Source organism: Dromiciops gliroides, chromosome 6 (assembly GCF_019393635.1).
Source record: "Dromiciops gliroides isolate mDroGli1 chromosome 6, mDroGli1.pri, whole genome shotgun sequence".
Taxonomy (NCBI): Eukaryota; Metazoa; Chordata; class Mammalia; order Microbiotheria; family Microbiotheriidae; genus Dromiciops; species Dromiciops gliroides.
Genome location: NC_057866.1, coordinates 9,462,801 through 9,477,117, shown reverse-complemented (window position 1 = coordinate 9,477,117; position 14,317 = coordinate 9,462,801). Strand labels below are relative to the sequence as shown.

The 14,317-nt window shown below is 55.1% G+C and overlaps 1 protein-coding gene across 3 annotated transcripts; it reads left to right on the top strand.

The window, feature by feature from the left end:
• The first annotated feature begins 314 nt into the window (after positions 1-314).
• On the top strand, positions 315-14,298 carry SCYL1 (SCY1 like pseudokinase 1). 3 transcript variants are annotated; one of them, XM_043970658.1, is made up of 18 exons: positions 315-543; positions 864-1,004; positions 1,570-1,692; positions 1,801-2,027; positions 2,243-2,333; positions 2,498-2,653; positions 7,456-7,614; positions 7,749-7,856; positions 8,557-8,670; positions 9,780-9,935; positions 10,089-10,277; positions 11,097-11,172; positions 11,353-11,523; positions 12,016-12,173; positions 13,143-13,205; positions 13,324-13,536; positions 13,706-13,787; positions 13,920-14,298. In XM_043970658.1, exons 1-18 carry the CDS (start codon positions 424-426, stop codon positions 14,042-14,044), a joined length of 2,472 nt encoding a protein of 823 aa, XP_043826593.1. In that variant the 5' UTR covers positions 315-423; the 3' UTR covers positions 14,045-14,298. The 3 variants fall into 3 exon arrangements, with proteins under 3 accessions (XP_043826593.1, XP_043826592.1, XP_043826594.1); XM_043970657.1 differs by having other exon boundaries at positions 12,010-12,173; XM_043970659.1 differs by lacking the exon at positions 13,143-13,205 and having other exon boundaries at positions 12,010-12,173.
• The last annotated feature ends 19 nt before the right edge of the window (positions 14,299-14,317 follow it).

The following is a 14,317-nucleotide window of genomic DNA, read 5'->3' as shown; positions in this document are numbered from 1 at the left end:
CCCTCCCGCCTCTTCCTCTCCATCCAGCTCCTCCTCCCCTCCCCTCCCTCTGCTCCCTCTGGCCCTGAAGAGGCCCCGCCCCTGCACCCCTGTTCTGTGGTTGGTGGAAGGAAGACGTGCTTCGAGGGGGTGTGGCCAGAGGAGCGAGCAGATGAGGGAGCTGGGGGTCCTGGGGGCGGGACCTGAGGAGGGGCGGAGCCTCGAGAGGCAGCCCCCCCCCACGTGGGCGTGACCAGACTGGTGGAAGAGGCCCTCGGGGGCGGAGCCGGGAGAGGCGGGACCTTGTGCGGGGCGGGGCGTCGAGGGGGCGGAGCCGGGCCCGGGCAGAGTCGGAGCCGGAGCCGGAGCCGGAGCTGGAGCCCGAGCGGAGCCGGGGCCTGAACCGGGGCCTGAACCGGGGCCTGAGCCGGGGCCGGGCGGAAGATGTGGTTCTTCGCCCGGGACCCGATCCGAGACTTCCCGTACGAGCTGAGCCCGGAGCCCCCCGAGGGCGGCGGCGCGCCAGGGCAGGGGCTGTGGGCGCTGCACCGCGGCAAGAAGAAGGTGATGGCCGGCGAGCAGGAGCCCGGCCGAGCTGAGCAGGCCGCGGTGGCCGGAGTCCGGGCGGCCGGAGGCTGTGGCTGCGGCCCCGCCCCCGGCCCGCCCCCGGCCCGCCCGGCCTGACGTGGCCCCCGGGCCCTGGGCAGCCCAGGGGGGAGGGCCCTGCTCCTAGCCTGGGGGACCTGGGGGCGGGGGACCATGCCCCCCAGTGGAGGCCCCACGTGTCCCGGGGCGGGGAAGGGGGAGGGGGGGAGAGCCAGACCGGGCCGAGGGGGGTGAGGGACCCCCAAGCTCCCCCTCCACCAGCCCGTGCTTCCCCACAGGCCACGGGAAATGCCGTGTCCGTGTTCGTGTTCGAGACCAAGCCAGGGGACGAGGAGCAGACACTGGTGGCCAAGGCAGCCTTCAAACGACTCAAAACCCTGCGGCACCCCAATATCCTGGCCTATATCGACGGGCTGGAGGTAGGCCAGCCTGGGGCACACTCCTCCCAAGGACCTCTCCCTGATCTCCTGGGACCCCAGGCTCCTCCTCTGCCTTCAAGGCTGCCTGCACTTGCCAGGGCTTCCCTCAGTTTCCCCTTGTGACCCTTGCTCTCCTGTTCTTTCTCGGCTCCAACCCCCGTTTAACGCCTTCCCTTCTTTTCCCATAAGATCATAGGGACCTTAGAGATTCTCTAATCTTAATCTCTTCACTTACAGTTGGAGAAACTGAGGCCCAAAGCATGGAAGGGCCTTGTTCAAGGTCACAGCTAGTTGAGGCAGAGCCCCTTTTCCACTGTGTCCCCCAGCCTCCTCCTCTCCTTTTGTCTTTAAGACCTCCCCCTGCCCTCCAACAATCTCCACATACCTTGCCCAAGCGCTCCTCACTGCCCCCCCCCATCAGTCAGTTTCTTCCTTTTGTCCCTAACCCTTCTGCTCCCCAACCTTGATCTGTCTGCCTTGTCTTCCTCCCAACTTCCTCTCTGTCTCAGCCCAGGGATCTGTGTTCCTGGGCCTGTACTGACCTCCTTCTTGGTCCTTCTCCCAGACGGACAAATGCCTTCACGTGGTGACTGAGCCTGTGACCCCACTGGGGACGTACCTGAAGCTGAAAGCAGAAACAGGGGGGCTGAGTGAGCTGGAGATCTCTTGGGGGCTGCATCAGATTGTGGTGAGAGCCAGATGCCTGTACCCCCCTCTGATGGCCCTTTGGGGGTGGTGAGGGCAGGGTGCTGCCGGCCTCCCAAGCTGTGCCCTCAGCCTGACCTCGTCCCCACAGAAAGCCCTGAGCTTCCTCGTTAATGACTGCAGCCTCATTCACAACAATGTGTGTACCGCCTCCGTCTTTGTGGACCGTGCTGGGGAGTGGAAGCTGGGGGGCCTGGATTACATGTACTCCGCCCAGGGGGACAATGGGGATCCCCCCCGCAAGGGGATCCCCGACCTGGAGCGATATGACCCACCTGAGATGACAGACAACAGTAGCAAAAGCGTGGGGGAGAAATGGTGAGTGTGGGGTATTGGGGAGGGAAGGTTGAATGAGACCTTGTACCGGGAGCCCAGAGGTGCTGGGTGATGAGGGGGAGGAAGGGGATGTCAGAGTACTGAGCGCCCCCCCCCCACAGCTTCTTCCTTCTTTTCCCCGGGGGAGTCCTGGTGCCACCCGACCCCACAGGTCAGGCCCAGGAGGGCCCCTGAGTCCTGTCTTTGGCTCCACACAGGTCAGCTGACATGTGGAGGCTGGGTTGTCTAATCTGGGAGGTGTTCAACGGCCCCCTGACCCGGGCCCCCTCCCTGCGCTCCCTGGGGAAGGTGAGTCTCAGCCCATAGGGTATCCCCTTGTTTCTGGGCCTCACCTTCCTCCTTTCAGCCTCTCTCCCTTCCCTGGTCCCTTTTGCCCTCCTGCCACCCACTGCATTCAGCCCCCTGTCCTCCCTGGCCCACTGAGGCCCCTCTCATACCTACCCTTCTTCCAGATTCCAAAGTCTCTGGTTCCTCATTACTGCGAGTTGGTGGGGGCCAACCCCAGGGTGCGTCCCAATCCATCCCGCTTCCTGCAGAATTGTCGGGCCCCTGGTGGGTTCATGTGCAACAGCTTTGTGGAGACCAACCTGTTCCTTGAAGAGATCCAGGTGAGCTTAGTGAGAGGGAGCTGCCCCTGAGAATGAGGGGACTGTTGGACTGACTACCTTCTGCCTCAGTTGTCCCTTCTGCTCCATCTGCCTGGGGCTGAGCACCTGCACCCCTGCTCCCCTCCCAGATTTCTTATTCTTTGTCCTTTCTAAGGCCAAAGAAATGTTGTGTACACACACACACACACACACACACACACACACACACACACGCATACCCATGCACACATATGCACTGAGGCACACATGGAGGGTCCCCTCACTATAAATGCTATTTCCTGGCTGGCGGATCCAGTGTCCTGGTGTTGACAACACTAGAAAACAAAGGGTTGGCAGGTTGATACCAGACTGCTTTGTCTGGCCTAGCCCAGCTAGCCGCCCAGTGACTAGTGACGCAAGACCCAGGTTAGTTCATTCTGTGATCAGCAGGCTGAGACAGAACAAACACAGTCATCTCAGATTCATCATCGAAATGGGGACCACCTTACTTAGTAGAACTGAATTGGGACTAGGATGGAGGTGTGAGGGATGTGGCAGGAGAAGTCCCAATTCAAGGTCTGCTTATTAAAACTAATGATAGCTTGAAAAACAGCCTGAAAAGGCAGCCCAGGTGAGCCCAGATGAACTGTAGTGAGCATCCTAGGACTGAAGAAAGGAAGATGAAAGGTACATTCCCACATTCAACAAGGCGGGGCTGAGGGTGAGGAACGTGGCATACACCATCAGAGGTTGCTTTGGCAGCTTAGTTGTTTTGTGGTTTTTTTATTCCAAAAGGAATTTGGTCAGGGGTATATTGAGAAATGATGTATGTTGGGGTTTATTTAAGTTATCCATTTTTCAAAAATGGGACCAAAATGTCTACCAGCACACACACAAGAACAGGGGCAAAGCCCCTCTTGAGACACTTCAAGTCTCTTACAGTCATGGCTAGTTTAGAAATGAAATCAGGAAGGGTGTCCGTCATAGTGATTGCCATCCTTGACAGCCCTTTGGCATCAGGTGGCCCAGCTGGGAAGGGCACTGGCCCAGGAGTTGGGAGACCTACATTCTAACCCCAGCCCAATCCCCACTTTGCTTGGGTAACCCATGCATCTGAGCCTCAGTTTCTTCATCTGTAAAGGGAGGGGCTGGACTAGGGACCCTCCAAGGACCCCTCTAGCTCTTATCTTCTAAGCTCCCTTCTATTCTCTTGGAACCCCCCCCCCCCCCCCCTGGCTGATCAGAGCACTGGGGACCGGGAGTCAGGAAGACCTGAGTTCAAATCTAGTGTGATCCTAGGCATGTAATTTAACCTTTAACCTCTCTCCTTGGCTCAGTTTCCTCAACCATAAAATGAGGGTAATGATAGCATCTACACAGGGTTGTTGTGAGGATTAAGTGGGAGAGTAATTGTAAAGTGCTTATTGGCACACAGTAGGTGCTATATAAATACTGGCTCCCTTCCCCTTTCATCTGTACTCCCTGCCTATCTTTGGAGAAAGGACCAGGGCTGTGTAGCACTGGGGACAAGGGCGAGACCTGGGAGGTCACCTGGCCCCAACTCCCTCATTTTACTGATAAGGAAACTGAGGCCCAGGGAGGGGAAATGATTGATCCGAGGTCATACAGGGCTAGAATTTGAAACTAGATCCTTTTGCTCCAAATGCAGCAACCTTCCAACTGTGATGCGGTTTTGGAAAGTCACCGAATGGCCAGACCCAAGGGGTAGTTATTAGTGATTCAGTGTCACTTTGGAAGGAGATGTGGAGTGGAGTGCCCCAGGGATCCACGCTAGGCCCTATGAAGTTGAACATTTCCATCAGTCGTGGATAAACACATAGAGGATATACATTCCATCTGAGAGATGGCACAAAGTAGAGTAGGTTCACTGTCCCTAAATGTCATATTCAAAAAGCTCTTGATAGACTGGGGGGCTGGGCCAAATCTAAGAAGATGAAAAAGTTTTTTGGTTGTTTTTTTTTTTTAGTGAGGCAATTAGGGTTAAGTGACTTGCCCAGGGTCATACAGCTAGTAAGTGTTAAGTGTCTGAGGCCGGATTTGAACTCAGGTACTCCTGACTCTAGGGCCGGTGCTCTATCCACTGGGAAAAGTTTTTATAAATTGCTTTTTGTTCTTGACACTGCTATCATTTCTTAAAACTCAACACTCCCTCCCATGAACCCTTCCCTAGAACAAAGTAAAACAGTTAAGCAAAAGCAACTGACTGCCAGTGATGTATGTGCTACTCAGTATCTGTAGTTCCCACCTCCAGCCCCCTGAGGAGTGGGGTGTGTATCAGCATCTGGTCTTTGGAACAAGGATTTGGATGCAATTAATTTCATCTATGGTCGGTGGCTTGTTTTTCATTGGCTGCCTTCACCTTGCATCATGATCATTTTTTTCTGGTCCAAGTCTTCCCAGGTTTCTCTGAATTCTTTTCTTACAGCACTCTCATATTGCATGATGTTCACATACCACAATTTGTTCAGCCATTCTCCAGCTGATAGGCAGAGGCAGATTAGAGCGCTAGACCTGGGATTCAGAAGACCTGAGTTCAAATTTGACCTAAGACACTTCATAGTTTTGTGACCTGGAGCAAGCACTTAACCCCTGTCTCCCTTCTCAGTTTCCTCATCATGTAAAATGGAGATAAAAGCACCTACCTTTAAGGGGTTTTGTGCAGCTAAAATGAGATGGTGTTTCCAAAGTGCTTTACAAACCTTTAAAGCATTACAGAAATGCAAGCTATTATGATTATTATAGAAAATACCGAATATGAAAACTCCCTCCACCAATGTCAGTCAAAAATTTGGCTGTAATTCACAGTCCTAAAGCTGTCTGGGGCCTCGAGAGGTTAAATGACTTGTCCACGGTGGCACAGCTGGTATGTGCCAGAGATAGGGCACTTTTCCAGCTCCAAGACTGACTCTCTATGCCTTTCTTTGTTTTTCCTGCAGTCCTTCCAAAACATTGGCTGTGTTGGGCTGTAATTATCTTTGCCAATTTGGTGTATGTAAAGCAAAACCTCATAAATTGTCTTGTGTTTTGCTTTTAATTTTTCTTATCAGTAATTTGGAACATTTTTCATATGGTTGCTGGTTTTTATTTCTTCTTTTGGAAGGGGAAAGGAAACAAGCATTTACTTATTAAGCACCTACTAAAAGCTTTACAAATATTTCATTTGATTGTCATAGAAAGCTTAGGAGGTAAGTACTGTTGTTATCCCCACTTAACAGTTGAAGAAACTGAGGCAGACAGAGGTAAAGTGACTTTCCCTGGGTCACCTACCTATTAAGTATCTGAGGCTGGATTTGACTCAGGTCTTTTGACTCCAGGCCCAGTGCTCTAATCATTTTACCACCTGGCTGTCTCTGATCATTTATGTTTTGTGATTGGCTCTTAGTCTCATATGTTTGTGTTAGTTTTCTGTATATAATATCGAGCTTTTATTTGGGACATTTGATGCAAAAGTTTCCCAATTGTCAGTTTCTGTTATCCTAGTTGCAATAGTTCTTTTTTTTTTTTTTAAAGTGAGGCAATTCGGGTTAAGTGACTTGCCCAGGGTCACACAGCTAGTGTTAAGTGTCTGAGGCCGGATTCGAACTCAGGTACTCCTGACTCCAGGGCCAGTGCTCTATCCACTGTGCCATCTAGCTGCCCCTGCAATAGTTCTTTTTTTTTTTTTTTGCAGAGCAATGGGGGTTAAGTGACTTGCAGGGTCACACAGCTAGTAAGTGTCAAGTGTCTGAGGCCGGATTTGAACTCAAGTACTCCTGAATCCAGGGCCGGTGCTTTATCCACTGGGCTACCTAGCCGCCCCCTGCAATAGTTCTGAATGAATAGTTTTATTTCATTAAATATTTCCCAATTATATGTAAAAAATTTTAACAGTTTTTAAAAACCTTTTTGAGTTCCATATTCTCTCCCTCTATCCCAACCCTCTCCAGTCCTTGAGAAGGCAAGCAGTTTAATTTTGATCATACACACGAGGTCATGTGAAACATATTTCCAATTAGCCACTTGCCATTTTTTATAATAGAAGATTATTTGCTTTGTCCTTTGTGATGCCCGCTATCATTTGGAAAGTCACCTCCTTCAGCTTTTTCTTTTTATGAGGTGATGTCATGTGTTTAGTTCTCTTTGGGAGGATCTTGTGATTTCCCAGTGGGCACCCTTGAAAAGTGGATGTTTTCTAGAAGAAGGATCGGTCCCTGGGGGTTTGGAGCAAGTCAAAGGAGGAGGCACAGGGAAGCAGCAGTTCATTGGGGTCTCCAGGCTTGGTACGAGTTAAAAGCCAAGAAAGAGAAGCATGGTGGCCAGGACTAGGGAGGTGACAGACCCACGTGCATTCTGATATAGGCAGACCTCATCCGGAATACTGTGGTTCTAAGTGCCACGTTTGGGGAAAGAAATGAACAAGCTGGCATGTGTCTAGAGGATGGCTCTGAGTACGCCTTAGGAGGATGAGTGGAAGGAGCGAAGGATAGACCATGGGCCGCCACAGTCACATGGAAGGATTAGGCTTGGGCTGCTTGACTCTAAGGGGCAGACTTGGAAAGAGGCATGTTGAGGTTTGATGTCAGGAGCAAAAAACCAATTCTGAGCAGTCAGAGCTGTCTGCAAGTGGACTGGACCTCCTCTGGTGCTGGTAGGTTCTTCTTCATTGGAGGTCACCAAGCACAGGCTGGACGGCCAATTCCCAGAGATGGGACAGCAGGAATTCTCACTCAGGCATGGATTAGCCTAAATGATCCCGAATCCCCTTCTGCTAAGATCCTGTGAGTCCTTCTCACATTTGTCCTATACCTACGACTCTCTTCTAGATCAAAGAACCTGCCGAGAAGCAGAAATTCTTCCAGGAACTGAGCAAGAATCTGGACTCTTTCCCTGAGGATTTTTGCCGGCATAAGATCCTGCCCCAGCTGCTAACAGCCTTTGAATATGGCAGTGCTGGAGCAGTCATCCTCACCCCTCTCTTCAAGGTGAGTTAAACTTCACGTCACCAGGAGGGGGAGGACAAGAGGTGCCCTTTGGTGCCCAGGTTCTGAGGTGAGTTTCTTCCTAGACCTAAGTTTGTGACCACAGGTGTGAGCCTCCAGCCTGTGTTCTCTTGCAGGTTGGGAAGTTCCTCAATGCTGAAGAATACCAGCAGAAAATCATTCCTGTTGTGGTAAAGATGTTCTCCTCTACAGACCGTGCCATGCGGATCCGCTTACTGCAGCAGGTGGGTTCCTCTCTACCCCAGTCCAGGGCCCTGCTCCCCGGCCTGCATTCTGGTGACCCTCCCAGTCCTGGAGCAGGGATGTGTCTTTTCGGGGGATGGGGCCCTTCTCTAGAGGAGGCGGGGATTGGTGAAGGGAGTGCAGTCAGCCCTGGGTTTGGAGCTGGGGAGTCAGAGGGCCAACCGTGCTGCCCGTGGGGCTGGGACAAGTCACAGAACTTCTCTGGCCTTGGGGGGGTGCTGTTCTTGATCTCCAGGGTCCCCATAATCCTTGGTGGTGCTCACCGACCTTGGGGAGGGAAACCCAAGCAGTAAAGGCCCTGGCACTTTTGGCTGGCCGGGAAAGATACCGAGCAGCAGGCAGAGATGGAGCTTCCCAGGAAAGGAAGCCTGAGGGTTACATCTTGCTGAGCCCAGGATCAGGAACCCTGCTGGCGGGTCTTTGTTGTTTGTGGACTAGTTGGGGAAACCGAGGCAAAGAAGGCCCCAGGAATAAATGAATAGGTGAAAAAACAGTGCTCGGCCAGACAGATGGAAGTATAAAACTCATCCTGATAAAGGGACCCGCCCATAGGGGAGGGCACGGTTCTGGGCCTGCCTTGTGCTTGGGTTGCTTTGCGCCCCTGGCTCTGGGCAGTGGCTTTCCCTTGGGGACCTGCCATGGGCCTTACATGTCTCCTCTTCCCCACCTCTGGTGGCACAGATGGAGCAGTTCATTCAGTACCTCAATGAGCCAACAGTCAACACCCAGATCTTCCCTCACGTTGTGCACGGCTTCCTGGACACGAACCCTGCCATCCGGGAGCAGACTGTCAAGGTGGATTGGGGAGGGGCTGAGCACTGGCCACGTGGGGGCGGGGGAGGGGTGCTTGGGTGGACAAGGTTCATGGACCACAAGGGCCGTTGGCTGCTGCCCATCACCAGCCTAGGGCGGCGGGGCCAGGTGAGACTGTAGCCATGGGCCTTGCCTCCCTTAAGTTCTGGGACTGTGGACAGACCTTCTGTCCTCTTGGGCCTCAGCTTCATCTGGAAAGGAAGGAGCTGGACCTGCGTGACCTTTCCGTTTCTCCCCTCTCCCGAGTCCTGGGGAATTCCCCGCCGAGTGTTTGGTTGCCATGGCTTCTCCTTGGGATGAGGCCACCGGCAGCGACTTCCTCGGCCTTTCTTCTGGGCCCGCAGAGGGCGGCCAGCAGGGCCCAGCCCCTCGTCCCCCAGGGAAGCAGGAAGGGAGGGTTGAGAAGGGGCAAGCAGCAGCTGCTAACTGGCATCTCCTTTGCCTTTGTTGAGTGTTGGGAGCTTTGAGTGGGTGGGGTCTTCAACCCCAAGAAGGGGTCATGGCTGTGTGATGACAACACGGAGGGGTCTTGTCAATCTGAGCACCATAGCCCAATGCCTCTCTTCACTGAAGCGGCAGCAAGTCAGTGCAATGAAAACAGGCACCAGAGTCCAAGGCTCTGAGTTCAAATCTCTCCTCTTCCACTTACTGCCAGTGTGGTCATGGGCCAGACTGCTCATGTCCCAGATCTTTGGCATCCTCATTTAGAGGACAGGGTAGACTCGGGGCCCATTGAAATCCTTTACAGTCTTTGAGGCACGTGGTCCCAACTCAGTCTTTTCTCTGACTGAAGACAGCATTATTGGCACATCCACAAAGGGATCCTTCAGGGCCCTCCTTGGAAATAAGCTTCTTTGTCAGGGGTCTTCAGAAGCTCCTCTGGGAGAATAGAGTGAGGCCTGCAGCAGCCTGGGTGGGCTGGGTGCTGGAGGCGGGAGGTGGGGGCTCCAGGGCCCTGGGAAAGTTCTGAACCAGGCCATGGCAGAGTGGGACCTGCAGTGGGCCAGGGTGGATTGGGTGCCAGAAGATCCTGGAAAGGTCCTGAGCTAGGCCGTGGCCCCCAGCCCCCTCTTCCCTCTTCCCTCTGCTAGTCCATGTTGCTCCTGGCCCCCAAGCTGAACGAGCAGAATCTCAATGTGGAGCTGATGAAGCACTTTGCCAGGCTCCAGGCCAAGGATGACCAGGGCCCCATCCGCTGCAACACCACCGTGTGCCTGGGCAAGATCGGCCCCTACCTCAATGCCAGTGTGAGTCAGGCCCCCCGCCCCTGCGCCCTCCCTGCCTGAGCAGCCTCCATCTGTGCCTCCCTTTCCCTTAGTGCCCCCCACCCCAGCACCCGGCCCAGCTTTGCCACAGTCTTGGCTGGAATGGGGCCTGCTGAGCAACATCTCCTTCCTCAGACCAGACACCGGGTCCTCACGTCGGCTTTCAGCCGGGCCACCAGGGACCCTTTCGCTCCGTCCAGGGCAGCAGGAGTCCTGGGCTTTGCCGCCACCCACAACCTCTACTCCATGAATGACTGTGCTCTCAAGATCCTGCCAGTCCTCTGCACCCTCACTGTAGACCCCGAGAAAACTGTGCGTGACCAGGTGAGGTCGGGCAGAAGCCTGGGCACCCTGCCAGCCTCCGCTCAGCCGGACGATAGTACAAGAACTGCATGACAGACCTGGGACTTAAGCTCGGCCCCAGCCCTATTGATTTCATACTAACTTCTCTGTTAGGTCTTTGGGCCATCTCCTGCCTCTGCTCTTTGGCCTGGGCCCCATAGCCCCTAACGCCCTCCCCAGAAGCCTCCTTTGAGCCTCCCAGCCCCAGGTGATTCGCCATCCTCAGATTGTCTTAGAGAATGTTGTCTGCCTTCTCCTTTTGCCTTTTCCTGGGCTGTTTTTGTCACGTTTGTTAGCATTTGAGCCCAAATACCATCCAGTGTTTTAGAATCTTAGACCTGGAGCTGGAAGGAAGGGCCCTTAGAAGGAATCGGGTCTAATTCTCTCCTATTACAGATGGGGAAACTGAGGCCCAGGGAGGTGAAGGGCCTTATCTAAGACGATCGGGTCATCTTAGAGCTGGGAGGGACCTCGGAGTCTGCCCAGCACAGTCCCTTCTGTTTATTCCTTTATGAGGCAGGATTTGAACCCAGCCCCGGGGCCATCCTGCCTCCTGTGTCTTTAGAGCCCCATCACATAGTGTATCCTTCAGAAGCATTTGTTAAGAAACCTCCGGGGTCTCCTCTGCGTTCCATTGTATGGATCAGAAAACTGAGTCCCTGAGGTACTTCACTGTCCAGTGTGGACAGGGCTGGGTCTCCTGGCTCCCACCTTCTTCCTGGTCCCCCTCTGCCTCTGGATTCCCGGGCAGCTCTCCCCCTCCCCCAGGCCCTTCACTTTCCCTTCTCTCCCCTCCCATAGGCTTTCAAGGCCATTCGAAGCTTCCTAGCCAAACTCGAGAGTGTGTCTGAAGACCCGGCCCAGCTGGATGAAATGGGTGAGCCAGTGTAGGCACCTCTCTCCCTCCTTCCCTGCTACTGTGTGGCACTGCCCCAGAAGTACCTTCCCTAAGAACCTGGCCTTGGGGCTCCAGGCCCTCTTCCCCCGAGGTCTCCCTCCGCCGGGAGCCCCTCCCCAGGGACCTCACCCCTGCACCCCATGTGGTTTTCTCCCCTAGAGAAGGATGTCCACAGAGCCTCCAGCCCCAGGCCAGGGGCCACCGCAGCAAGCTGGGCTGGCTGGGCAGTGACGGGTGTCTCCTCCCTCACCTCCAAGCTGATCCGTGCCAACCCCACTGCCACTGATAGCACCCCGGCCAACGATGCCCCACTCAGGCCACTCCCAGAAGGTGAGTCTTCCAACTCCTTGGATACCAAACTGTCCCTTGCCCCCATTGTCGGTGGCAGCTACAATGCCTAGCATCCAGGTCCCTGAGGCTGTATTGGCTCAGCAGAGGACGTGGATTCAAATCGTACCCTGGATGCTTAACTCCGTTCCCTGGTGTGTAAAATGAGGGAGCCAGATAAGACGGCCTCCAGAGGCCTTTGCAGCTCTGCACCCCTGGGAGGTTCTCGATGGGGAGTGAGCCTGGGAGCCACCATTCCACCTCACCTGGATGGTGGAGTTTGGATTCACTGACATGTCCAAGCCCCATCCCCTACTTGAGTGGTACCAGGGGCCTGCCCCTCGCCTGCCCGGCTTGCTTGGCTCCAGCAGAGCCAACAGAGGACCTGGTGGGCAGATCCCCCGGCTTCTCCCTCATCAGTTATGGGCACGTAGGTGGTTCTCTGAGGAGGCTGCTCAACTCTGGACATGTTCCTTTCCTTTCCCCCAGCTGCAGCCCCAGCCCCAGCCCCAGGCCCAGCAGCTGCACCTGCCCAGGTCCCTTCGGTGACCTCAGGTCGGTGGGACCTAAGAAGGGAGGAGGGGGAGGCAGCGGCCGAGGAAGGGGAGAGCTCAGCGGACCGGTGGGATGATGAAGATTGGGGCAGCCTGGAGGTGAGTGGGCCTGCGGGCCCCGGGCTTCCCAGCTGCTTCCTTGCTCGTCCTCAGCCTCGCTTTCCCAGGCTCTCCCTCTGCCCCTGCACACGCTGGAATGGAAGCCGGGGAGGTCAGGGGCGGTCATCATTTGGGCTTCAAATCCCTGGACTATTGTTTAGTCGGTCAGTCTCTAGGGCGTGGAGCTTCCACACACCCAGGGGAAGTGACCTCTGAAAGTATCGGGGCCAGGCTATAGGGGACTGGGAGCCACCACCTTCTGCCCTGGCTAGTGACCCCTCTGACTTCCCTACTTCCCCTCTTCCTCCTGCCTTTAGCCACCCACCAAGACTATGGTCATGGGGGAGGGGAGGATTGAGGCCTGGGCCTGGAATCTGGAGGACCAGAGTTCAAATTCAGCCTGAGACACCGACAGGTCACCTCACCTCTATTTGCCTCATCCTTTTCATCTGTCAAATGGGGATGAGTAATAGCACCTCCTCTCACAGTAGTTCAGAAGAGCTACTGTGGGGCAGCTAGGTGGGGCAGCTAGGTGGCACAGTGGATAGAGCACCGGCCCTAGAGTCAGGAGTACCTGAGTTCAAATCCAGCCTCAGACACTTAACACTTACTAGCTGTGTGACCCTGGGCAAGTCACTTAACCCCAAATGCCTCACTAAAAACCCAAAAAACAAAAGAGCTACTGTTTGTAAAGTACTGTGTCAATCGCAGCTGCCTTCCTTCTGTGCCCCCAGGAAGCTTGCTGCTGGAGATATCCTTGGGGGGAGGTGTCTACACTGGCTCACAGCTTCTCCCTTAGACAATAATCCCCTGAAGACAGTACCTTCTCTCTTCCTGTACCTCCTTCCCACTTCCTGCAGGGGTGCTGGGCCAGTGGTGTCCATGGGGGGTATAGAGAACTCCCTCTCCCCAGAGGGAGAAGCTGCTGCTTGGGGGAGCCAGGCCCCATTCCTTGCCCTTTCTTCACAGCAAGAAGGAGAGGCTCAGAGGGAAGATTGGAGCAGCAGCGATAGGGAGCAGCAGGCCAGGAGGGTGAGGCCCTGGGCCCTGGGGGGTGGGGTGGGGAAAGAGACTAGAAGTGAGTCCCCTGAATCCAGGTGGTCTGGAGACTCCGCCACCCCCTTTTCTCTCTGGCTTTCTCCCGTTGCAGGCGGGCAGCCCCTCTCAGAAGCTCCCAGAGTCTGATTGGAGCAGCTGGGAGGCCGAAGGCTCCTGGGACCAGGGCTGGCAGGAGTCCAAGTCCCACAAATCGCTGCCCGAGGGCACCAAGCTGGCCAGTGAGTACAATTGGGGTGGGACGGAGACCAGCGAGAAGGCAGACCCCTTTTCAGCCCTGGCGCCTCGCCTAGCCGCCAACACACAGGTAACTAACTGTGTGTTGTGTCTGGGGGTGTCTGGGGGTGGGCTGCTGGTAGGAGCTAGAGGCGGGTCACTGGGCTCCCTGGAGATAGTTCACAACTGGAGGGATGGGGGGGAGGGAAAGTCAGGTCTCTGAGCAAGTTGTCCCTGACTTCCTTCTCTTTTCTTTTCAGCAAAATCCAGATTCCTGGAGCACAGAAGCTTCTGGTGACTGGGGGACTGAGGAGAGCTGGGGGGCCCTGGAGTCAGAGAGCAGTAGGTCCCCTCGGTTCTCACCCTGGGGGTGGGCCAATGGAAGCTGTGATTCCCCAGAGCTGGGCCTTTGAGGGAAAAGCCCATTTCCCACGTCACTGTCACTAACCCATTTCCCACGTCAATGTCTCCCAGGACAGGCCAAGGCTGAGCTCGCTCGAAAGAAGAGAGAGGAGAGGAAGAAAGAGATGGAAGCCAAGCGGGCAGAGAGGAAAGCAGCCAAGGGGCCCATGAAGCTGGGAGCTCGGAAGCTGGACTGAACCCCAGCCCTGGCAGCCACCCCCTTCTCGGGGCCACGGCCAGAGCCAGGGATGCAGCATCATTGGCTCCGGGGACATTGAGAAAGGGGCAGAGGCTTCTCTGCTCCTTGCCCAGGGGGCCGCCCTGCCCTTTGCTCATGTATTTATTGTACAAACTATTCGTGAGGCCCCAGGCCTGATCGAGCCTGGCTCTGGGCCTGTCTCCCCATGTACATAATCAGAGCTGGAATACATTTTATTTCTAGTCCTCTGGAGTCTTGGGCCTGGAGTGTT

Excerpts from the sequence above, each read along its gene's own strand:
- SCYL1 (XM_043970657.1), top strand. The coding sequence starts at position 424 with ATGTGGTTCTTCGCCCGGGACCCGATCCGAGACTTCCCGTACGAGCTG. Across the intron at positions 2,334-2,497 it reads CCCTGCGCTCCCTGGGGAAG|ATTCCAAAGTCTCTGGTTCC; the intron begins GTGAGTCTCAGC and ends CCCTTCTTCCAG. Across the intron at positions 11,524-12,009 it reads ACTCAGGCCACTCCCAGAAG|CTGCAGCCCCAGCCCCAGCC; the intron begins GTGAGTCTTCCA and ends CCTTTCCCCCAG.